At 39.7% G+C, this 24,422-nt stretch overlaps 1 protein-coding gene across 2 annotated transcripts in view; it reads left to right on the top strand.

The window, feature by feature from the left end:
- Window positions 1–3,024: 3,024 nt before the first annotated feature.
- fam98b (family with sequence similarity 98 member B) overlaps window positions 3,025–24,422 on the top strand; it is a 72,709-nt gene continuing 51,311 nt past the window's right edge. Inside the window, exons 1-2 of one of the 2 annotated variants that reach the window (XM_069916639.1) lie at window positions 3,025–3,208; window positions 17,946–18,094. In XM_069916639.1, coding sequence (XP_069772740.1) covers window positions 3,171–3,208; window positions 17,946–18,094 — 187 coding nt within the window. In that variant the 5' untranslated portion in view covers window positions 3,025–3,170. Of the gene's footprint in view, window positions 3,209–17,945; window positions 18,095–20,573; window positions 20,641–24,422 lie in introns of those variants that run through there. The other variant, XM_069916640.1, reaches the window with a different exon arrangement.

The following is a 24,422-nucleotide window of genomic DNA, read 5'->3' as shown; positions in this document are numbered from 1 at the left end:
ATGCCAATTCTCTGTCTTTTGTAATTTCTTCCTGATATCTGGGGGTGAATTTGTGACAAAACCCAACAATACCAACTGTTCACCTGCTGGGGATTCTATATCCAACCCCCCGTATTGCTGTATGGCCACACGTAATCTAGTCAGAAATGCAGAGGGGGTCTTCTTGGGGAACCTCAAATGCCTTCTTAAAGTTCTGTCCTTTTGGAACAGACTCCTTTATTCCTCTTATTAGATTAACCCTGAACTCATCTATTCGTGTGCGACCATCATTAGTAGTTTTATCCCAATTCGGGTTTACTAGGGGAAATTTAGCTTCTCCAGGTATCGCCTCTGGCCCACCTTGGTGTTCCCTATCCCAGACTCTGATCCCTGCCTGGCGGATCATTCCACGCTCGTCCAAAGTAAATAGAGCCTTAAAGATAGACATTAATTCATCCCAGGTATATATATTAGGCCCCAAAAATTGATCTAATTGTTCTGCACATCCCTGAGGGTCTTCTATCAGAGAGGTCATTTCCTTCTTAAAATTGCGCACTTAGTACTAGTCAAAGGCACATTCACAAATCCGAGACCCCCTGGATCCCCTCCCAAGGGAACCTCTCGTAAAGGTCTCATCCAGTTAGTTTCTGGCTTATCTCCTCCTCTATGATGGTTAGGTTCCTGCTCTCTGTGAGACAAATCAAAGAGTCCTGCCCCTTCCTCCCAAAGGGCCTCGTACTGTTCTTCTGAATGACCCTCACAATCAAAGTCTCCTCCCTCTCGTGTCAATTGAGGCGGTAATCTTGCACTCTGTGAGCGAGTCATCATACCACTCCTACTTTCTCCTTCTTTCTTTCTGTGGAGGAGGAGGAGGGGAAGGTGAAGAAGGGTAAAGCGTAGGGGAGGGGGAAGGAATGGGAGCCGGCACAGGGGAAACATAAGGTGGAGGAAGGGAATGTAACACATCCCATCCCTTTATTTTGGGTGCAGAAGGTTCCTTATCCTTCTTATTTCTAAATTCCTTCTCGCTCAAAATCATCTGATCAGACAATCCACTAAGCCAACAGGCTGCATATTCTCTACTCTCGGTATTATCTCCTTGATTTTGGTAGAGCCAGATGTTCAATGCCTGACACATCCAGTCCTCGTCGGATCTGAACTTTGGCCAATATACCGCACTCCCCTTTATCGGATTCTTAACCCATTCCTGACAATACCTGACCATGGTCTGCTTATCCTTCTCATGGGTTTTCCCCGCACCCCAATTGGATAACATTAATCCTAACGGATTATGTTTTGGTATCTTATTCCCCTTTCCTTCTTCAGGACTTTTTCCCTTGCTACTTCCTCCTCCCATATTAGCAGGAAAATAAAATTCCTCTTACCGGAATCCAGTAGCTATTCCTAGCGCGCTTCCTTAATGTCCTCCCGTCGTTTGTTCTCAATGCCTCTTCTCGGATATCACTCGCTTCGTCCTCTGACTAGCTACTCGTCGTCCGGGAGTCCAGCTGAATCAGCCGGGGTGCACCTACCCCCGTAGTCAGGTGCTCTTTCAGTGGAGGGAGTGCGATCCCGGACGACCCCCCAGTTGTGAGAAGCAGAGGTGCCTTCACAGATTTCACTCGAGACAAAAATTGAGAACAAAGAACATTTATTATACTATTACAACAATGCAAAGTTGGGTGCTTCCCCTTACCCTGGGAATACACACTGATACGGGGGCTTACCCAACTTTTTATACATTTCATTTCAGTACAGAGGTACCTTCCCCCTTAACATTCTTCTGCCTCCTGGATTGGTTTAGCATTAGGTAATTGTCTACATGTATTCTAACTTATCAGTTTCTGTGTCTTCCTGCAAACTTGTTTACCAGGAAATATCATGTCTTTGTTCTTTACTCATTAATCAACCCCCAAGACTTGCTTAATCTATCTACTTGCTATCCTGTTTTGAAGACCCCTATTTTATCATACTTGTTTAAACCTTCCTCACATTCCAGTATCCCTTCACCCCGATTTAACCCATCATACTTCATTCTTAATTAGCACTTACTTGACTCCTCACATTCCAGTATCCCTTACATCGTCATACTCAGATTTATCTGACTCTACTTCTTCCTCGGCTTGTGTCACATTTGCACTTGATCCAACTTTGGATTCTAACAAACTTGTAGCAGGTGCAGGTGATTCTACGGATCATGTCAAACGACGTGCTCCAGCCTTTTCATGGAGAACTTGCTCAACTTCTTGGCTCCCTCTACCTCCAACTTTGGTCTCTTCTGTCCTTCAGCTCCACTTTCCACCTTTTTCTTGAAGAAACGTTTCATGGTCGGGTGGGCGGGCATTGGGGATAAGATCAAAGCGGCCAGGCTCTAAGGTTAGATGTCAGGCAGCGCCGCAGCGGGGACAGGATCAGCGGTCGGGTCGGCGGGCGACGAGCACGAGGCGAAAGGCGAGGATCTGCTCTGTTGGGCTCAGCTTGGGAGTTCGAGATTGGGCGGGCAAGGACAGCGGTGCCCCTGCTGCCCCCTCCCTCCTTAAGTGGCGCCCAGGGCACACGGTCTGGCTGCCATACACGAGATACCTCTCTCAGGGCACTAGGATCAACAGTTTTAAAGGGCATGGTGGGGCGTGGGGGGCAAGAAGTAAGATAGAATTCGACTGCAGAGCAAGGGTCAAGAAGCCATCTGGCTAAAAATCGAAATCTCACTCAAATTAGAGCGCAGGGCCACACTTCAACCTCCTCTCAGGAAGGAGATGCTGCGCTGTAATTATGGGTTAAGACGAACTTTCTCACTGCACCGCGGGACACATGGCAAACTTGAAATGAGACTTGTTTTTTTGGATTTGGTGAATATAATAACTCACCATTTTTAATGGTGAAATAGCCATGGAAATGCATCTACTTGTCGCAATTGCATTTTGAACTGGAAATTGTCATCTGCAGTTTCCTTTTCCAAACGAGCTTTCGCTGCGAAATAGGCGGCCGTCTGCCTACAGTACCACCTCCCCACCGATAGGCGGGAGTGCTGCAGAATGAGGGGGGAAACGTTCAGCACGCGTCGCCTCTTGTTCACTCAGCGTCGGACAAAGGGGACGGGAAGGGGGGCTGGCGAGCGGCCGCTGCACGACTCGGCCGCGGTGTGCTCGAGCCTGTTGCCCGTGGCCCGGCCAGGAGCCCTCGCCCTCGCCATGGAGGCGGACATCCTGGACACGCTCAACGCCCTGGGGTGAGTCGCTGCGCCGCCGGTCCCTGCTGCCTCCAGCCGGACCTGGGCTCGGTTCATTATGGAAGGGGAAACAACGCGCCGAATTTTCAGAGCGACGACGTTGCAAACGGCGGCAGGAAAAGGTGGTTCGATCCAATGCTGGTGTCGAGCTCCGGACTCCCCTGTCCTCCTGGCTGCGGAAGGATGTTCAGGCTATGGAGCCAACAGCTCAAGGCCATGGAAATAGACGCTTGGCGGGAATTTTCTCTGGGGAAAAACCCCATCTGGGTTTAACTTCATGATGGGAATTCAAACTCATCAATGTGCTCATTGATTTGTGTTGAATGATTTCTCATCTGGTTGCGATCATTTTATGCTCTTCTGGAGAAGATTTTGGTTTTGTCCTGTCTGTGGGGGACTATTTCGAAGTATTTTATTTTCGTTAAGAGCACGTGAAATAGGAGTGGACCATTAGTCCCTTTCACACCGCCGATTGCGTGCGTGTGGGTTCACCGGCTAATTTAGCGGGTCTGTTCCTGGTAATCATGTGTGGTGTGAAGCGTCCCAAGCTGGCAGGGCGAGTTAAATTCAACTGGGCTCTGACACTTGTTTGGGGGGGGGGGGGGGGGGGGGGGGGGGGGGGGCAAGTGTTGGAGCCTGGCTGAGTTATAACTCACCAATCTCCTTCTTGTGAAAGCACAGCATTGTCACTGCTGGGGGCAGGGACCCCCCCCCCCCCCCTTAAAGTGCCAGGTTGCTGATTAACCAGGTAAATCATGGTGCAGTAGGAAAGGCTCCTGAGTGCAGCATGCCCAGTAAGTTTACCTGCTTCCAAGGAGGTTTGGCAGGGTGAAAGGCCGAACTGGCCGGGGACTTCACTTATCTGTCTCTTCCTCACCAACCCTTGTGATGCAAAATCTGATTCTTAAATAATTTTAATCAGGCTCTTTCTGCTTCCCTGAACATTGAATTCCACAGATTCACTTTTCTCTGGGAAAAGCAAGTTACTCTTCCATCTCTATCCTAAATTTGCTGCACTGAATTTTGAGGCTATGTGCCCCAGTTCCATTGCTGCCTCTATTTTATCCATTCCTTTCATAATTTTATTTGTTCAAGTTTATTTATTATCCAATTGCACAAGTACAACCAAAGGAAACAGTTCTTTGGTCCTCAGTGCAAAACCTGCAAACGCTCATACAACCAAGTGATGTATATGCAAAGTAAATGTTACATATATAAAAATAAATAGATATTGTTTAATAAATAGGGGAGACTCCGATGGATAGTATGAACAGTTCAGCCTGGTGTTACTGGCTCTGATACTCCTGTATCTCTTTCCCAAGTGGAGTAGCTAAAAGATGCTGCGTAGGGATCCTCAATGATTTTTGCATGCCTTGAAACAATGATCCTGATAGATCACATCCATAGTGGGGAGCGAGGCCCTTCTCTGTCACTCTTATGGTCCTGTTAACCATATAACCATTTACGGAGCGGAAACAGGCCATGTTGGCCTTTCGAGTCCGCACTGGTTCACTGATTTTGTGCGCCCTCTTCAGTGAACTTGCACTTTGCTTTAGTGCACAGAAGTACCTACCACATTTGTCATGATTTCTTTGGCCTTTTCAAGCTCCATTCGTGCATTTACAATGACTTTCTCTACATCCTGTATACGATTATTGGATCGGTCAGCCAAGTCTTCAGTATTATCTACAGTATCCTTTATGTTTTGCAGACGTCCCCACTGAGTGGATAGAGTGTTATTAATTTCAGCCAAGCGGTCCATGAGACTTTTGTCGTTTCATTGGCCAATCATATTTGAAGGGAAGCAAATGAAAACTGCTTCTGCACATTGAAGTACAAATTCTTGAGCACTGTATGTGCTGGCATACAGAATGAACTGAAACCTAAAAACGTCATCTTAAAATGAGTCGTCCCATCCATACTGCCTTAGTGAGTTGTACCCTTTTTGTTTGTACGAGTTCTGTATTAAAATCAATTAAAAAAATTAATAAGGGTAATCCTACACTGGGTCTAAAATCAGAACCTTCCCAGCAAAGACTCAACACTGCTCCATCTTTCTGCCAACTCCAATGTAATCTCGCTCATGCCCTGTTAATTATCACCGAAGTCTCAGTGTTCCTCCACGGGGTCCATCCGCTCAGTCCGATTGTTGTTTGGCCTCTGATCCAATTCACTACAGCAACCATCCACATGTGATGCATGTAGTAGCAGAAATAGTAGCAGGAATAGGCCATTTGCCCCATTGAGCCTGCTCCGTTATTCAATAAGATCATGGTATTCAGTAAGATCATGGCTGATCTGATCGTTGACTCAACTCCACCTACCTGCCTTTTACCCATATGCCTTAATTTTTTAAAATTAAAAATCTATCTAACTGAACCTTAAACATGTTTAATGAAGTAGCTGCAACTGCTTCCCTGAGTAGAGAATTCCATAGATTCACTACTCTCTGGGAAAAACAATTTTTCTTAATATTGTCTTAAATCTACTCCCCTCAGTCTTGAGGCTGTGTCCCCTAGTTCTGGTCTCACCTACCAGTGAAAACAATTTTCCTGCCTCTTAATCTATCTATCCTTTTCATAATTTCAGAATGCTCTCAATAAACTTCCTATAGAAGGTTGACATAATGGTGGCCAGTAGCCTTGCCTGCTTCAGTCTTCTCAGGAAGTGCAGTTGTGTCTTCCTGACAAATGAGGACATGTTTGTGTCCAAGATAGGTCACTAGCTAGGTGGGCTCTGAGTAACTTAGTGTTTTCTATTCTCTCCACTTCCAAATTATTAATGTATAGTGGAAAGTGGTCATTCTTGGTCCTCTGCAGTCCACAATCATCTCCTTTGTCTTGTCTGTATTGAGACTCGGATTGTTCTTCTCCCACCAATTCATGAGATTTTCCACCCCTTCTCTGTAGAGTGACTCATCATTGTTGCTGATGAGGCCAACTATTGTTGTATCATCTGCAAATTCGATGGCTCTGTTGGAGCTGGATCTGGTGTTGCACTCGTGGGTCAGTAGCATGAACAGGAGTGGGCTCAGCACACAGCCCTGAGGTGTTCCAGTGTTTGGCGTGGCAATGTTTGAGGTTCTGCTGCTGACCTGGACAGACTTTGGTCTTTCTGTTAGGAAGTCCAGATTCCAGTTTCTGAGGGGTGTTGAGTGCCAGCAAAGAGATCTTCTCCACCAGCCTCTGGGGAATGATCATATTAAATGCTGAACTGAAGTTAATGAACAGCACCACTCCCAATAAGTGGTGGTTCTGCCTTGCCCACAGGAAAAAGAATCTCATGGTTGCATGTGATGTCACGTACGAGGTCTGGCAATAAATCTGAAATATGGGATGTGTGACATCGTTCTCCAGGTGGGTCAGAGCAGAGTGGAGGAACAAGACTATTGCATAATTGATGGAATGATTTCATCTGTAGGCGAATTGAAATGTGTCCTGTGTCCCTGGGACATTTCATCACCAGACATTCAAAGCATTTCATAATGGTGGGGGGGTCAATGCCACAGTATGGTAGTCATGGAAGCCTGTTACTGTTGTCCTCTTTGATACCGCAATGATGGTGGCTGACTTGAAACCCATGGGGACGTGGACTGCTGTAGTGAAGTGTTGAAGATCCCCGTAAGGACCTCCATCAGTTTATCTCTGCAGTGCTTTGGTACCTAACCAGGTATGCTGTCTGGTCCAGCTTCCTTGTGTGGGTTCACCTTAGATAGGGTTCTCCTCACATTGGCCGTCACTATTCAGGGAGCCTGTTCATCAGGGACACAGAGCTTTCTTTGGCATCAGCCTGTTCTTCTCATCAAACCGTGCATAGAAGATGTTCAGTCAATCTAACCACCAGGAAGTAGCCTGGCTGGTGGAGAGAGAAGCTGTCCTTGTCAGATCCTTCCTGTAAGACAAATTTCAGATTTATTGTCAGAGCACACACATGACTACATACAACCTTGAGATTCTTTTTCCTGTTGGTGAGGCAGAATTACCACTTGGTAGTGCAAAAAAAACTACTCAAGTAAACATAAATGTAAACAAACTGCAATACAGAGAGGAAAAAAATGAAGTGGAAAATTAAGAGTCTTTAAGTGAGTTTGTTTTTTTTAAACATTTTTTTATTTTTCACACTATGAACCATATTGACCAAAATACACATAAACATTTCCCTCTTGAATATACACAGTGTCATTTTCTCCCCTTTTTTCCCCCCTCCCTCCTTCCCACTCCCCTCTCCACCCACTAAACGTTCAACATATACAATACATTAAACCCATTAAACAATGTCATCACACAATGAAAATAAACAAGAAAATTGTGTCATTTACTTTTACACACTGGGTCAGTTCATTTCGTCGTCTTCTCATTCTGTCATTTTAGGGAGTGGAAGTCTGCGGTAGGATCTCTCTGGTGTGTTCCATGTATGGTTCCCAAATTTGTTTGAATACTGTGATGTTATTTCTTAAATTACATGTTATTTTTTCTAATGGAATACATTTATTCATTTCTATGTACCATTGCTGTATTCTCAGGCTATCTTCTGATTTCCAGGTTGACATTATACATTTTTTTGATACAGCTAAGGCTATCACAATAAATCTTTTTTGTGCTTCATCCAAATCGAGGCCAAGTTCTTGTATTACTTAGAAGAAAGATCTCTGGATTTTTTGGTATGTTATTTTTTTGTTAATTTATTTAAAACCTGATTTGGATCTTCCCAAAACTTTTCCACTTTCTCACATGCCCAAATTGCATGTACTGTTGTTCCCGTTTCCTTCTTACAGCGAAAACATCTATCTGATACTGTTGGGTCCCATTTATTTAACTTTTGGGGTGTGGTGTATAGCCTGTGTAACCAATTATATTGTATCACGCGTAACCTCGTGTTTATTGTATTTCTCATAGTTCCGGAGCATACCTTTTCTCATGTTTCATTCTTTATCTTTGAGTTTAGATCTTGTTCCCACTTTTGTTTGGGTTTACAGCTTATTTCATCATTTTCTTTCTCTTGCAGTTTGATGTACATGTTTATTATAAATCTTTTAATTATAATTGTGTCTGTAATCACATATTCAAAACTGCTTCCTTCTGGTAACCTCAGCCTGCTTCCCAATTTGTCCTTCAAGTAGGTTTTCAGTTGGTGGTATGCAAACATTGTTTTTTTTTGAAACTTTATTTAAAGATTTTATTACATGAATAAAACAAAGAAATTACATTTAAAGAAAAATAAAAATAAAGTAATTATTGCAACACAACATTAATAACCTAACTTACCCCCCCCCCCCATATATACGGCCACTAAAAAAAACTATATATATTAAAAAAAACTCCACCCTTCCCCCCAATAAAGAGTGAAGAATTAATAAAGTTAGTAATATTGTATATAAAAACTCACAAACAAAAGAAAATGACAAGTAAAAATATTAATAAAAAAGTTATCAAATCTAAAATATCACACATAAAACTTATTTAAATCAAACTTGATTGCAATGGAGTCCACTTCAGCTTATAAAAAGACATCTTATCTTGAATTGAAAAAGATATCTTTTCCATAATTAAACAAGACTTCATCTCTAAATACCACCTATCTAAGGTTAATATATTTTTATCTTTCCAAGTAAGCGCTATACATTTCTTAGCCACTACTAAGGCTAAATAGATAAAAGAAATCTGATAATCATTTAAGCCTAAATCAATTAATGATTGCATATTCCCTAATAAAAATATATCAGGATCTAATACAACATAGATATTATATAAACTATTAAATATAGATTGAATACCTTTCCAAAACTTCCAATCGATCACAAAACCAAACTATGTAAAAAAAAAAAGTATTAGCCGTCTGATCACAACGAAAACAACAATCTACCTTGCTAAGACCAAACTTTTTTAATTTCTCTGGTGTTAAATATAATTGATGTATAAAATTATAATTAATCATCGCTAATCTAGCATTAATCAATTTCCGAATACTATTCTGACAAATTTCCATCCAAGCTTCTTCAGCTATTGTAGAACCTAAATCTTTTTCTCTTTTCAACTTATCTTTATCCCAATCTGTCTTGTTTTCATTTTCTTGTAAAATACAATACAAATCAGATATATACCCCTTTTTTGGTATGGAAAGTACATATTTCTCAAAACTAGTTTCAGGCAATAAAATCATATGTTGGCCACATACCTGTTTTACAAATGATCTTAACTGATAATATACAAATACAGAATTTACACTAATACCAAATTTCCTTTGTAATTCCTCGAAAGAACAAAAACATCCTTCAAAAAACAATCTGATCAATTTTTTATTCCTTTCCCATTGTTTCAAAGTAATATTGGAGACTGTAAAAGGAACAAGTTGATTATTATATAATGGCAATCGCCCAGACCATTTATTTTTAAGCCCCAATTTATTAAGTTTACTTGTCCATAAATTCAATAAATGTTTCAATATTGGTACATCATAAGTTTGTAATAAATTTTTATTCCATCAAAACAAAAACTCATGTGGAAATTTTTCTAAAATAACTGCCATTTCTATCTTTACCCAACTAGGTGGATCCTCCGTATTCATTTATGCACTAAGAAATTTAAATTGAGCTCCCTCATAATAATGTTGAAAATTCGGTAATCTCAAACCTCCAAATTGAAAATCCCACATCAACTTTCTCATTGCTACCCTCGGAAATTTCCCCTTCCATAAAAAGTCTCTAACTGCTTTATATAATTCCTTAAAAAAAACTTTTTTTTAAAGTATGCAAACATTGTTATACCATATTTGTACTTCATTTTTTCAAAAGATAATAAATTATTTCCCAAATAACAATTTTCTATTCTTTTGATCCCTTTTCTCCCATTCTCTAAAGGAAAGGTTATCTATTGTGAAAGGAATTAGTTGATTTTGCGTCAATATTAATTTTGGTAGTTGGTAATTTGTTTTTTTCCTTTCTATGTGAATCTTCTTCCAAATGTTGAGCAGATGGTGCAGTACTGGTGAATTCCTATGTTGCACCAGCTTTTCATCCCACTTATATAGTATATGTTCAGGAACCTTCTCCCCTATTTTATCTAGCTCTAATCTGGAATTGAGTTTGTTGTTGAGCAGTTTGATGGTGGAGGGATAACAGCTGTTCCTGAACCTGGAGGGGTGAGTTTTGTGGCACCTATTCCTCTTTCCTGGTGGTAGTAGCGAGAACAAAGCATATGGTGGGCAGTGTGGAGCCTTTTATTGAATATTTTATTTAAAAGTTTTAATCGTACATACATTCAAATATATTTCAAAATATAGACATAATATATTGAGTATCAAATACATCGTGACAATAGCCCTTCCGCCACAAGAAAAGATAAAAATAGAATATATAAAGTATAGAATAGAAAGAAAAAAGAAAAAAATTGAGTGGACTGCTGAAGTGTTAAAATCTATCTAATCTAAAATTCATATCTATTTTTATTGTTAATGGGATTCCATGCTGGTCTTAGAGACTAAGAAGAACATTTAGAAATCTAAAAAATTTAAAATTTAATCCTTTTATTTGTAGATATGGGTGTCAAATTTGTAAAAGTATATAATTTTTTCTTAAATTATATGTAATTTTCTCAAGGGGAACACAACCATTCCATCGTTCCAAACTTAAATGTGAATCTGATTTCCAAACAACTGTAAAACATTTTCTGGCCCCTGCTAATGCAATTTTGACAAATTCTATTTGATATCTAGTTAATTTCAATTTAAGTCTTAACCCTATAATGTTACCTAATAAAAATAATTCTGAATTTTGTGTAAGTTTGGCTCCTGTAATTTCTAAAAAATGTTCTAATTCCAACCCACAGTCTTATTATCACAAGACCATGTTGAGGGTTTTTAAAAAAGTTCTCATCTCTTCTCCACATCTAAAACACTGATTTGATAAATCTGATTTCAATTTATTTAATTACTGTAGCATGAGGTGTAGCTGATGTAAAAAAGATTACAGTATGTTGTACCAATCTATCTTACATTTATTGTATTAGTCATGCAGTCTCGACATAAATCAACCTAATTCTTCTCATCTAATATCACATTTAAGTCTGTCTCCCATCTTTGTCTAGATTTATGAATCCCTGGTGTGGGGGTCCCAACTTGAAGTAAATGATACATTGCCAAAGTAAATTTCTTTGTATTTCCCTTAATTGAATCTCTATATCACTACACTTAGGTTTATACATTGTTGGACTCAACTTATCACTAAGGTATGCTCTAATCTGAAAATAGAAAAGTATCATATTATTAATAATATCATATTCTGAAGTTGTTCAAATGTTATCAATTTCCCTTGATCATAACAGTCTTCAATATATCTGATTCCTGAGAGACCAAATTTCAAATATTTTATTATCTAATCTACAAGGTCCAAGTCTGCTATGAGTCAAAGGATTTCTGAGAGAGAAATGACTTCTTATTCCAATTTCTGTGTTCATATTGTATGAGCCCAGAGGACCCATAAACCCAACAGCAATAGAAATTCACCAAGACAAATGGTTACTTAAACAAAAGTTGCTTTTAATTTTCTTTAAACATAAAAAAGGCGTGGCAAGGTGGCGTAGAGTCTAGACGTGTAATCTCGACCTCTCTGGCCAGACTTTTAAGAACCCGTTTTTAACTCTTTGTTTTCCAGTTTAAACTTTTTAAAAACTTAGTTTAAAGTATTAAGGAACTGTTATGGCCATTAATTGTAAAAAGATTAAACCTCAAGTGCAGAAGAAACTACATTTTCGGAGTGTTAAAGATTTAGGGCCTAAACAGCCTGCTACAACTTCAGCTTTAATTTCTTCTGTGTCTAAACTACAAAGATTGCCTGTGGGAGCTGAAAAATAAATGACTACTACTCACCAGGAGAAGGATATCGCTGGAATTACTTGTTCTCAGGAGGAAGGTGCGTGTTCCCAAGAAGTGGATCCTGATTCTGGCAGGGAGCACGCAGGAAAATGACTCCATTGTTTGAAACCACTCAGGCGGTACTCCAACCTGAAGAGCTCAGTCTTATCCGTGAGTTATTGAAACAACAGCGAGTTGTGGGGGGAGACCAGCATCAATCTGAGGAGGTCGGGGTGTCGTCGCTGGGAGTTCAGACTCGCAGTAAGACTGTTAAAATGCCTGCTGTTAAGCTGCAGCAGGAGCTGCAGTTACCTGGTTCTGTCACTACGTTAAAGAAAGCAGGTTTGAGTCTTTCTGAATTACAATTTAATCTGTTAAATTCTGTCACTCAGCTGATAATGCAAAAGTTGGCTCAAATGAGGTCAGAATTCACTACAGTTAATGCACGTGTGGAAGCATTTTCTGAAGATTTTTTTTAAAATTCACTCTGCTTTTTTGGAATGTAAACAGCAAGTGGCCTCTAATACAGAAAAGGTGACGGAGGTGGAAAAATCCGTTAAAGAATTGCAAGAACGTGAGAAGGAGTTAGAGAGGAAAGTAGACTATTTGGAGAATCAAACCAGAAGGAATAATGTGAAGATTGTTGGTTTGCCGGAAGGTATGGAAGAACAAGATCCTCTTCGTTTTTTTTACAGAATGGATCCCACAAATATTGGGGCAAGAATTTTTCTCTGGAGGCTTGGTATTGGAAAGAGCTCATAGAGCCTTAAGAAGAAGACCTCTGCCTGGTCAATCACCGAGACCCGTGATAATTCGATGCTTGAATTATTTGGACAGAGTAACAATGTTTCGTCTAGCAGTGCAAAATGCGAGACAACGACAAGCTCTGTTAATGATTCAGAATAGTAGAGTTTTTTTCTATCCTGATTTGAGTCAAGAGGTTATTCAGCGTCGGTGTCGATTTAATCCAGTTAATGAAGTTTTGTGGCATAAAGGTTATAAGTCTACTTTTCGCTATCTGGCAGTGTTGAAGGTGTTTTGTGGAGACTTTCAATCTCAGTTTTTTGAGAATGAGCGTGAAGCAATGATTTTTGCTGATTCGTAGACGTAGTCTACCATTGTCTCCTAAAGAAAAATCTGGTTGTTCTGGAAATGGAAGAAATGGGAATGGAAAGAGTCTAACTTCTCTTGAAATGGGGTCACTGAGTTTGGAATCTCTTGGATGAATAGAAGAACTATCTTTTTCTTACTTTATTTTTATGTCATTATGATGTCTTGTTATTCTTTGTTTGGCTGGGGAGGGAAAGATTTGCTCTATGTTCTATTAGTCATCAGCCACTGGTGGGTGATCCACACCCAAGTTTGGTTTAGGGATTACTACCTTTTGGTAGTTTTTTTTTAAACTTTATTTATTTTTTTTTTCATTTTCATTTTGTTTAGTCTTTAATTTGTGGTTTCTTCTCCTATTGGAGGGCCTTTTTACGATGATTTGAGTTTTTATATATCGATATTATTAGTTCTTAGTAATATTAGTAGATATGTCAAAGTTGAGGTTTGCTACTTTTAATGTTCGAGGTTTAAACAGTCCGCGGAGATTGGTTTTATTTTTTCCGAGGATGCTTGGTCAGATATTTGTTATGATAGTGTAACTAGACTGATAAATGCACGTTATGCAATGATTAATTATAATTTTTTACATCAATTATACTTAACACCTGAAAAGCTTAAAAAAATATGGTTTTCATGAATCAGATTTGTGTTTTAGATGCGGTAACACTGTTGGAACTTTTTTTCATGCGGTTTGGCCATGTGTGTGTGTGTGTATATATATATATATATATAATATACACACATACATACATACATACAATCTTTTTGGAAGAAAGTACAATTGTCTCTGGAATACCTGTATAAGATTAAAATACCTTTAGATCTGACAGTATTTTTATTGGGTAGTTTCCTCTGAAAGGTCTTGGATTAGATAAATTTCAACTTGCTTTTGTATATTTAGCATTAGCTAGTTCGTGGAAAGATACGAATATGATTAATATTAATAGATGGCATAATGAGATGAAATATTTTTTAATAATGGAAAAAATCACATATGTTTCACGTGATAACTGGTTTTTTTATTAAATGGTTGTTATATTCAGAATATTTACATTTTGATTTACATTGATTAGATCTTAATATGTATGCTTAATTTTTCTCTAATTTTTTTTCTTTATGGCTCTCCTTAGGAGAGTTGGCTGAAAGGGGGGGGTTTCCTTTTTTTCTCTTTTTCTTTTTTCTTTTTTTCTTTTATATATAAAATATATAGTTCATGCTTAGTTTATTATATATGTTACTTATTATCTGTATTTTGAACGAATAAATAGTTTTTAAAATAAAACATAAAAACAGGATCAAACTTTAACTTATTACTATTAACCTAACCTTACTTAACCCCCTTCTAATTCTAAGTGCACATGTGGGTAATGTGTATATGTTCAGGAAAGTGCTTGACAGTCCAATCTCACTTCTCACTCCTCCAAGTTCACTGGTATCAGGCCATTCTTGTACTATGCGCAGAATTTAACATTTATAAATTTTCACCTGTCTCTGGTGCTTACAGGTAAATGGTTACCACTCAGCAAGGTTCTTGATGGTTTCAGAGAGAGAAATTTGTGCTCATTGGTCACACACAAACTGATTGCCTCCAACCAGTAATTTCAATGTCTTGCGGAAGAAACTTGCCTCATTATGGGTTTTCCAAACGATAACCTCTTCTTCCAGGTCACCACGGTGTTCCTCTAGTTTCCCTTATTTCAAGAGAAACACTAGCCAGCCATTTCCTCTTATGAAATACCTACAAGGGTTTTGAACAGGTTGAATTCAGAACTCACAACCCGTCTTCAAAATTGTGCTTTAACAAACCTGCCAGTTTGCCATGTTGCAGCCTCAAAAGCCACTGTAGAACTGTCTTCTCACTCTCCAAAGAATCATGTTTTTTTTCTCTTTCTGTTTGCAAAACCATATGACCCCTCTTCGAACAGCAAACTGCATCCAGACAGATTGCTGCCACTAGAATCAGTTTCTTGAGTCTGGCCATCTGTTGCTTTAAAGACAATAGTCCATTTATTTCCCACCATCAATCCAGTTCAATTAACATCTACTTGTGAAGTCTTCATAGGTATTCTTCAAAGTTTCTGTAAAGTCACTGTGGACGTGACGTCTCTGCTTATGCATAGCTCTTGCATTTCAAATGAGATGTCTTTTGTCAAATCTTAATGTCTGTGAAGTGATCTACTCTAAACCCCCACAATCTATCTCTTAAAAACATTTATATATAATATAAAATATAATATAACCTGTAACAGTATCATGCCAAATTTTAATCATATGTTTCAATAAACTAGTATGTAGTGCATGCTATGACAGTGCGTGAAAGCAAGACTGATTTATTGACCTCCTGGTGGATCTTACTGTTTCCCGCCATGCGGCCTGCAGCCCTTGAAGAAAGTCCATTTAACTGGCATGGCCCTTGCAGGATCGCCATATTTGGACATCATTTTGTGTGCCAGGACACCTACCGGATAGCTACCCACCAAACAATTCCCCCACCCCCCCCCCCCCCCCCCCCCATCCCCCAAAGAACCGGTAAAATCCTGGCACTGTCCTTGGTTCTGGGCAGTCTGCCTCTGCAGCGTGGAGGTGGTGGGTTGATTGGCTGGCTGGTGTTCAGAGGTGGTCAATAGTAAATGTTACCTCCTTGCCACTGATGTCCAGCACACATGCAGCACCGTTAGGCCTGACCACCCAGTAGGGCCCTTCATATGGCTGCTCTAGCGGCTCCTGGTGCACCCTTGCCACACGAAAACATATGTGCAGTTTCTCAGGTCTACAGGGATGAACATCTTGGGCTGGCTGTGTGATGAGGGCTGTGCTGGGGCCAACTTGCCTAGTTGTTCATTTAGTCTTTTAAGGGCTGCACATGGATGACTAGGGTGCTCTGTACACCATCTCCACTGCAGAGGTGTTGAAGTCTTCCTTTGGTATGGTGCGGATCCCCAGGAGGACCCACGACAATTCATTAACCCAGTTTGGACCTTTGAGTTGACCTTTAGGGCCGCATTAAGGTGCTTATGGAACCTCTCCACCGACCCATTGGCCTGGAAGATGGTATGCTGTAGTGTGGTGGTTTGGTTCCTAGGAGGCTGGCTCGGGCTCCCCAGGGCCCTGAAGTGAATAGTGGACCCCTGTCTGATGCCAGGTACTCCAGGACTCTGAACCAGGCCACCCATGTGTTTATTAGGGCTTGGTGCAGACCTCTGTTGAGGTTTCCGCTGAGGGACGGCCTCTGGCCAACTTGTGAGATGGACTACCATCATCAACAAGCCTGAAACGTTGGTGATGTATCTTCACCTTTGCTACATAAAGGTACTGTTTCCCTTGCATTTGTGTGTGTATTTTTAGGTCAAAAGGATGATGGCTTTAATGGATCTCTATCTTTTTTGGGTATGACAGTAATTATTAGTGTTCAGAATGATTCAGGGAGAGTATGGATTTGCAATGCCTGATTTAAAACATCCATAAACAAAGGTATCACTAAACCTTTTATAACATTCAGGTGGAAATCCATCCAGGAGATGTATTATTTTGTAAAGAACTTAGTCCTTCCTCCACCTCTCTTAAAGTAAGGGGAGTATTTAACTCTACTTGTTCAGTTAAATCTAATGTTGGTAACGTTATATGTGACAAAAATTTTTCATTTCTGTTAACATCTACCTAGGATTCTAATTTGGCATAAAATAGTTTAAAAGTTTCATTAATTCCTTGAGATTTATAACTAACAAAATGTGTTAATTGTTCTTGGGAAATGAGATAGCTAATTTGGAAAATGATATCCAATGAAGTTATTCCGAAGAGAAAAGGGAAATTTAAAAAATTAGAATGTAATACAATACAAACCTATTATAGAACAGAAAAAAAATAACAAGAACCAAACAGGAATATTATGAGTTGGGTGAAAGGGCATATAAGTACTTTCTTGGCAATTGATGATTGCTGTTGCTCTCTGATGGCAGCATTCCCTGTAGATGTTCTTGGTGATGATGGTTTTGCCTGTGATGTCCTGGGCTGTCCACTACATTTTGTAGAGCTTGCATACCACCCACAATGCAAGTTATCCCTGAGATGACTGTGATGGAGTGGAGATAGACACCCACCTCTGCAGAATGTGGATTTGCTGAGTGTGTGGAGATGGATGTAAGGATCCATGTCATGTTTCATCGTCTGCAGCAACTTAATGGAGGATTCTCTGATTTGCAGACTACTCTTGGGGACACATTCAGAGGCTGACATTCAGAGCTGCTGGATGATATTCAATTTGGTGAAAGGCGGACTTGATCTGCGTGGAACTTGTTGGTCTTTTAGGGCACAATGGCGGTGAAGGAATGCTGCAAACTGGTGTATTCCAAGCCACAGAAGTATATGCTTAGGGACGTTCTGAGGTTTGGCGCAGCCAATAGGAAGGTGCTGTAGGGAAGGTCCACAGTCTAGAGTCCATATCCCAGACCCTTGCCTACTCATTTAAACTACCTATGACTCTTTGCAGTCTCTTAGCATCTTCTACACAATTTACTTCACTGCTAATTCTTGGATAATGGTTACAATATTTTCAAAACCTGCTGGCATCTATTCATAAAATTTGATGAACCATTTAAGCTTTTGAAAATATAGAGGGTGTCTGATTATTTAGATAATTTATTTATCTTGGACTTTGATCTTTTTACTTTCTTAATTATGTATTTCCGTAAAGTTGTGCTTATTCCTCCTTTGGATATTATTTATTTGTAAATTTAGGACATATTTTGATATTCAATTTTTACCCATTTTCTTTGTATTGTAGATACAATGGACCCTTGATGGAAGAAGAAGCTCTTTTGAATGCTGTTGAGATTGGGCCATCTTCTTCAGAATTTACTGAACTGTGTGTGTGGTTATCTTCGCAAATTAAAATGTTATGTAATTTGGAAGAAAGCATAAATAGTATTAGTAGTAAGTATAATCTTCCTTCACTTCACTGTCGTTCAAGAATTGTCTTCATTCACTTTCCCTTTATCCTAAATTATCACAAAACTCCACAGGCTTGTTCAGTGTCTGGTTAATTTTAAGAAAAAAAAAATTGTGATGTATTCATTATACAGTTAAATCTCCATTATCTGGAATTCAAGCAACTGGCAGCCTCAAACAAAAGGCAAAAATATTGCAGAAAAAAAACAGGTTTAAAAAAAAAAGTTAGTTTAAAATGGGTGCCCCTAGCAGTTAGCTCACCAATCATGCAACATACAATCTCAAGCAACTGGAAAATTCACTTATTCAGCATCTACAGGAGCTGGATCCCAGAGGTTTCACTGTATACGACTTGTCTGTAAAGCTATGTATCTCAGCTGTTTATTTCTGAAGTTGGGAATGCAAGCAATTAATATTTTAGTAAAATTCCATTGTAAAATAGAATTTTAAAAAACCCCTAAAAATGAAGACAATGTACTCACATTCTTATCTGAACAGAAGTTGATATGATGGTTTTAACTCTGAGGTTTCTGCATCCAGTGACATTTATTGGGTGAGAGCAAAGAAAATATTTTCAAATTAATAGTTACACATCAATAAGTTATCTTTTTTGTCTGTTCATTCAATAGAATTCCTTTTATGTGGTTGTGATCGAATGCTAGGAAATGAAATAGAACTGTGGCAGTTTTACTAGATACTGTAGTTGGAACATCAATAGTATTGAGGATCATGAAGGGTTTGGTGCCATCCTGGTAGCTGTAGAGGAGCAATCTTGAAACATCTGTTTGTTATATAGGTGCCTAAACTTTTATCCAGAATTCCGAAAACCAGTAACCTCCAAAAACTGGCTCTTTTTTCGGTAGATGACATCTGCTCATCAAAGATGGAGTTTGGAGTCAAATGTGACCCTCATTCAACTCCTGAGTATCCCATCACATTCCATGTCAATAATATGTGGTATTATCACCTAATAAGTGGCCATTCATGGCTTGTGCCATCGCTAATCAGTGTGATTATCACTTTATAAGTGGAGTTAGGTCATAAATTAGATCAGCCATGATCGTATTGAATGGCGGAGCAGGCTCGATGGGCCATTTTTGGCCTACTCCTGTTCCTACTTCCTATGTTCCTATGTAACTCCCTGTTGGGCGCTGTCAGTGATTAGCACGATGGTTACTTTATAAGAGCCCCTCACTGTTAAGCATCATCGCAACCCAGCCTCCCAGTCGACACTATCAGCCAGAAGCCTCTGTGAAACCTATGAATGTGGCAAAGTCAGCTGCAGAGTCCCCTACGAGTAGCAGATGCATAAAAGGAAGCATCTTTCATTTACAGTTGTGCAGAAGATGGAGTTTTTGCAGAAACTTGGTGGCGAATGTGTGTCGTCTAATGGAAGATTATGGTGTGGGATCGTCCACCATAGATGATTTGAGGAAACAACAGTTGATGAAGTTTTACAGTGAGAGTGATGACCACAGACTGATGAATAAAAGGAAAACTTTTCATAGAGCAAAAAAATGTAGATATTGACCAAGTGCTTATTGTGGGTACAACAACAAATGTTACTGACTGGTCTGCTTGTAATGAAACAAGCTTGAAAATTCCACTAAGAACTGAACCTTGAGGATGAGTGTGAATATTCACAAGGTTGGGTGCAAAGATTTAGGCAGCGTCACGGTACAAAATATCTTAAAATCTGTGGTGAAAAAGCTTTTGCACTTGTTAATGCATGGAGAAATTTAACTGAAGCAACATTAAACATGCTTGGCATAGATTTTGTCCATCAACAATATTTGATGAAAATGAGCCAACAGGTGAAAACTTTGAAGGTTTTCATGTTGGTAATGAGAGGAGGATGATTGCCAACCTCACTGCCTACGCCAAAAATGTTACAGCAGAAAATGTAAACATGTTAGAGGTAGCTGACATTGAAGAAGTGCTGAATATTGATAATGATGCACCTGTTGTGCATTTTCCTTGAGTGAAGGGGAAATTGTTGAAATGGTGTTACATATCGATAAGCAGAAGGAGAGTAGTGATGAGGACAAAGACTTTATGCGCACAGGTGAAAAAATGTCCATTGATGATATGGTTAAAATGTGCAATTAGTTAATAGATGAGATGGACAACATTCATTTATCAGTGTGCATGAGATTATGGCTGTTTATTCAATTAAAAAGAGACTGCCTAGATATAAACCTGTTAATTAAACAGACAACCCTGGAAGAAGTCTTTAAAAAGAGTTCATTCTGACACAGTGCGTTTACTGCATCTGCACTGTTTGAGATGTCTTTAATGTCTGAGCCAGTTTCATTTTGAAGTTTTACTTTAAATTTTAAAAAAATGTTAGTGATATTATGGTATTTATTTATCTAAATTCATTTAACACACCACGCCCCCTGTTATGTGCGATTTTGCACTATTTTGAAACATTGTATTTGTTTAAAGGGACCGCCATTTTAAAATGATTCCGAAATCTGGAAGATTCCGAACAATGGCAGGTATCCGGTCCTGACAATTCCGGATAAAAGGTTAGGCACCCATATATGTTTTTCGTTTGAAACACAGAAATTCCATGATATTTACGTAAGGCAGGACCCCCCTCCCCCATTAAGCCGACATTTTTCCAGGTCAGTGTGTCTTTTTACACAGAAAGCCGGCATTCCGCAAGCAAAGGAGGCAGCTAGTGTAATTTTTAACGTACCGTATTTAATGGTATGTTAGACCCACTTTTTCCATCAAAAAATAGCTCAAAAATATTCCCCTGGTCTGGTATGTGAGGTTGAAATTAGGATGAAATTGTGAGTAATGCTGCTGGTCCCCGCACTAATCATGATTATGTTGAGTAAGTGTCAGGTTCGTGAGAGATGAGACTAGACACAAGGGTCTGCAATCAAACGTTACTTTTATTAACCTACAACAATTAATAGAGGAGTGTGGGAAAATCGTAGTGGGAATAAAAAACGAGCACAATGTATGCGTAGGAAAATTCATGCAGAATTTAATAAAACGTGCACACAATGTGTTATTTTTAATGCTCTTTTATACAATTTAATAAAATGTGTACAATTTATAAGAGCGTGGGAAAATCTACTGCAAATATTGATATATAGCAGTGGATTTCAAACTTTTTCCACTCACATGCCACCTTAAGTAATCCATTACTAATCATCACTATCATTGGGGGCTTGTGGTGGGCTGTCAAGGGGGGTGGGGAAGCAGGGTGGTGAGCAAACTGAGAACAAACTCACAGACCTGTTTGATACCTAGGGACAGCTGAGAGCAGGGTGGTGGGAATCAGTGTGAGGGCTGGTCTTTGATCACAATGACACTCCCTAACACTAACCTCCTCTTCCTTAATATCTGATGGTTTGTTAATGACTCTCTTGAATACATTCAGTAACTGAGCATTCACACCCTCTTTCTGTAGTATCCCAGATTCAGTAACTTTGATACATTTAAAAAAAAATCTTATTCACAAATGATCAAGCCCTATTTTGAAAGACCAGCAGCCACCCCACATCTGTCCTGTCAAACCATGAATTATGTACTTATGAATTAAAGGATCTCTCATTCTCCTCCCATCAACACATGAAACAGTGAGTCTAGTAGAGGATGCATCACTATTTCACCAACAACTCATTTCATCTCCAGTTACAGCCATTTCATCTACAGCTCATTTCAGACTTTTGCATTTATGGGAGTGTGCATAGACATCTGAGTTGAGTTAAACCTCAAGTGCCTGTGTAGTGAACTACTTGCTGTCAGCCAGATTGTCTCTGCCTTTTACCTTTGCTGTATATTTGCAACTCAATCTGGCAGACTATGTGTCATATCAGTGATGTATTGGAATGAAATCTTGCTGGGTTGGTGCTGGACCCAGCCACGCTTTGTGATTGCCCTCATCCTTCTCTATGAGCAGCCCACAGCATCGGAGAGCAGGACAGAAGGCCACCATGGCAGTGGGACAGTAGTAGTATTATAAAAAAGATTTTTCCTTTTGTCCTTCTTGGATGTTTTGTCCAGTGTTTTAAATACTTACCTGTATATACACTAAAAAAAAATTGCAATACACATACACATCCTTACCTGAATTGGTCCGGAATGCCAGAAGTGCCTTTTACACAGCCAGGTTTATGGAGCTGTTACTAGGTCTGCTGCCGGGGAAAAAAAAGCCAAGACTGGAATGACCTCACAATTCAGTCTTGGTGCTTTTTAGGCAACAGGCATTCTGTTAAAAAGGAGCCAATGTCCAGGAATTAAAGGGCTGTGTGAAAAGCATAATAACCTTCACCTGGAAAGAAATAACAGTAAATTTGGGCATTCAAAACTAAAAGGGTAGGATCTTGCAGTAAATAATCTTAGCAGTGATCTTGCATCAAATTAGTACAGAGACATCCAGATTAAGAAAATGGATCAGTGGTTGAAGGATCATTATTGTAGAGTTTCATTCAATAGGACATTTTTAATTATACTGGAGCAGACAGGAGCAGTACTGCTTTGAAGGGTTGCCCTCTGAACCAGGCTCAAACCTCGGTATAAGGTGAAAAGGTTGTAGCGTTAATTAAAAATTGAAATAGTAATTTAAAAAAAAAAAACAAATTGCTTGCAAAGAAAAGTAGGAGAACAAAGTTCACATTTTGGTCTCCCAAGTAAAATATAAACTGTGAAGAACTTGTTGCAATACAGATCGATCTTGTGAACTAGGAGATGTGCAATGATGAGCAAAGAGAGTACAAAGAACATGGTTCTTCTTTCTTTGGCTTGGCTTCGCGGACGAAGATTTATGGAGGGGGTAAATGTCCACGTCAGCTGCAGGCTCGTTTGTGGCTGACAAGTCCGATGCGGGACAGGCAGACACGGTTGCAGGGGAAAATTGGTTGGTTGGGGTTGGGTTTTTCCTCCTTTTCCTTTTGTCAGTGAGGTGGGCTCTGCGGTCTTCTTCAAATGAGGTTGCTGCCCGCCGAACTGTGAGGCGCCAAGATGCACGGTTTGAGGCGATATCAGCCTCATGGAACATGGTAGTAGCTACATAAAGGGGCATAGAGGGATATTAATTTTTAGCAAGTGTATTAAGAGGAAACTGACAGCTTAAGATAGGGGTTGCCAGACTGCAGCTCGCGAGCTACATGTGGCTCTTTGACATATAATGTGTGGCTTGCGAAAATACGGTGACTGAGTCAAGAATTGTACAAGCCAGTACTCACAATCATAGTTTTAGTGGGCCTGGCTTGCAACTTAAAATGCCTTGACCACAGACTATCGCCTATCTGAGCTCCAGACACCTCGAACGTGGACTTACCACCCAGTCCCAGCCAGCTGCCCTTCAATCTGAGCTCTGGATTCCCTGACTGCCTTATCTTGCCCACCCTTGCCATTCGCTCATCCGAGCTCCCAACGCCACAAGTGCAGATTCTAGCTTAGCCCAAGGCCATCTGCCCTCCAGTACTCCAAAGCAGTGACCATGAAATTTTACCTAGGCCCCGGCCGCTCGCCCATCCGAGCTCCTGATGCCTCAAACATGGACTTAGCACCATGTGGCTCTCAAACATCTGAAGTTTATTGTACGTGGCTCTTACGTTAAACAAGTTTGACCACCCCTGGCTTAAGACATGGGCAGCTGATATTGAAATTGAAAAAGAGGTTGCTCCATTATATCAGCTGCAAATAGAATGAGACTGAATTGCCAGGTTTGGGACAAAAGCAATGAATAAGTCAGATGAAGGGCTTGTTAGAAGTACAATAGTTTAAAAATATCAGGGAAAATACTGAAAGTTGACTAATCAAGTTCTTGTCACTTTCAAAAGTATTGAAAGTTGTAAGTGAGCAAATGTTTGCTCTCCAGCTCATTGTCTTTCAGTGTTCTCTTGATTGAAGAAATGTCCCTGAGAATGAAAAAGAATCAAAGTTGTTAATAATTCCTGAAATAGGGAATCTTGGAAATTAAACATTAGAGTCTGCGTAGGGAAGTACAAGTATTAATTACCAGAAGAATTTTCGCTTCAATGTAATTGCTATTCTTTAATTTGACCTATTCCACAAAGGGAGCATGACCAAAAGCTTACCCAAAGAAATAGATTTAAAGGAGTGCTTAAGGGAAATGAATAAGATGGAATGAAGGGGCTGAGGGAATCAAGATCTGTTTGGTTCATAAAATCTTGTAGCTTATGAATTCTTTGCATTAAATAATTCATTAATAACAGTGTGCCTTAAGCCACTTCAGATCTTAAAAGGCACATTAAAAAAATAGGAGGAGCTGTGTGCTACTCCACTCTCAACCCTGCCCCATCATTCAATATGATAATTGTTGATT

This window comes from Narcine bancroftii, chromosome 2, assembly GCF_036971445.1.
Source record: "Narcine bancroftii isolate sNarBan1 chromosome 2, sNarBan1.hap1, whole genome shotgun sequence".
Classification (NCBI taxonomy): Eukaryota; Metazoa; Chordata; class Chondrichthyes; order Torpediniformes; family Narcinidae; genus Narcine; species Narcine bancroftii.
This window is presented reverse-complemented; position numbering and strand designations above follow the sequence as displayed.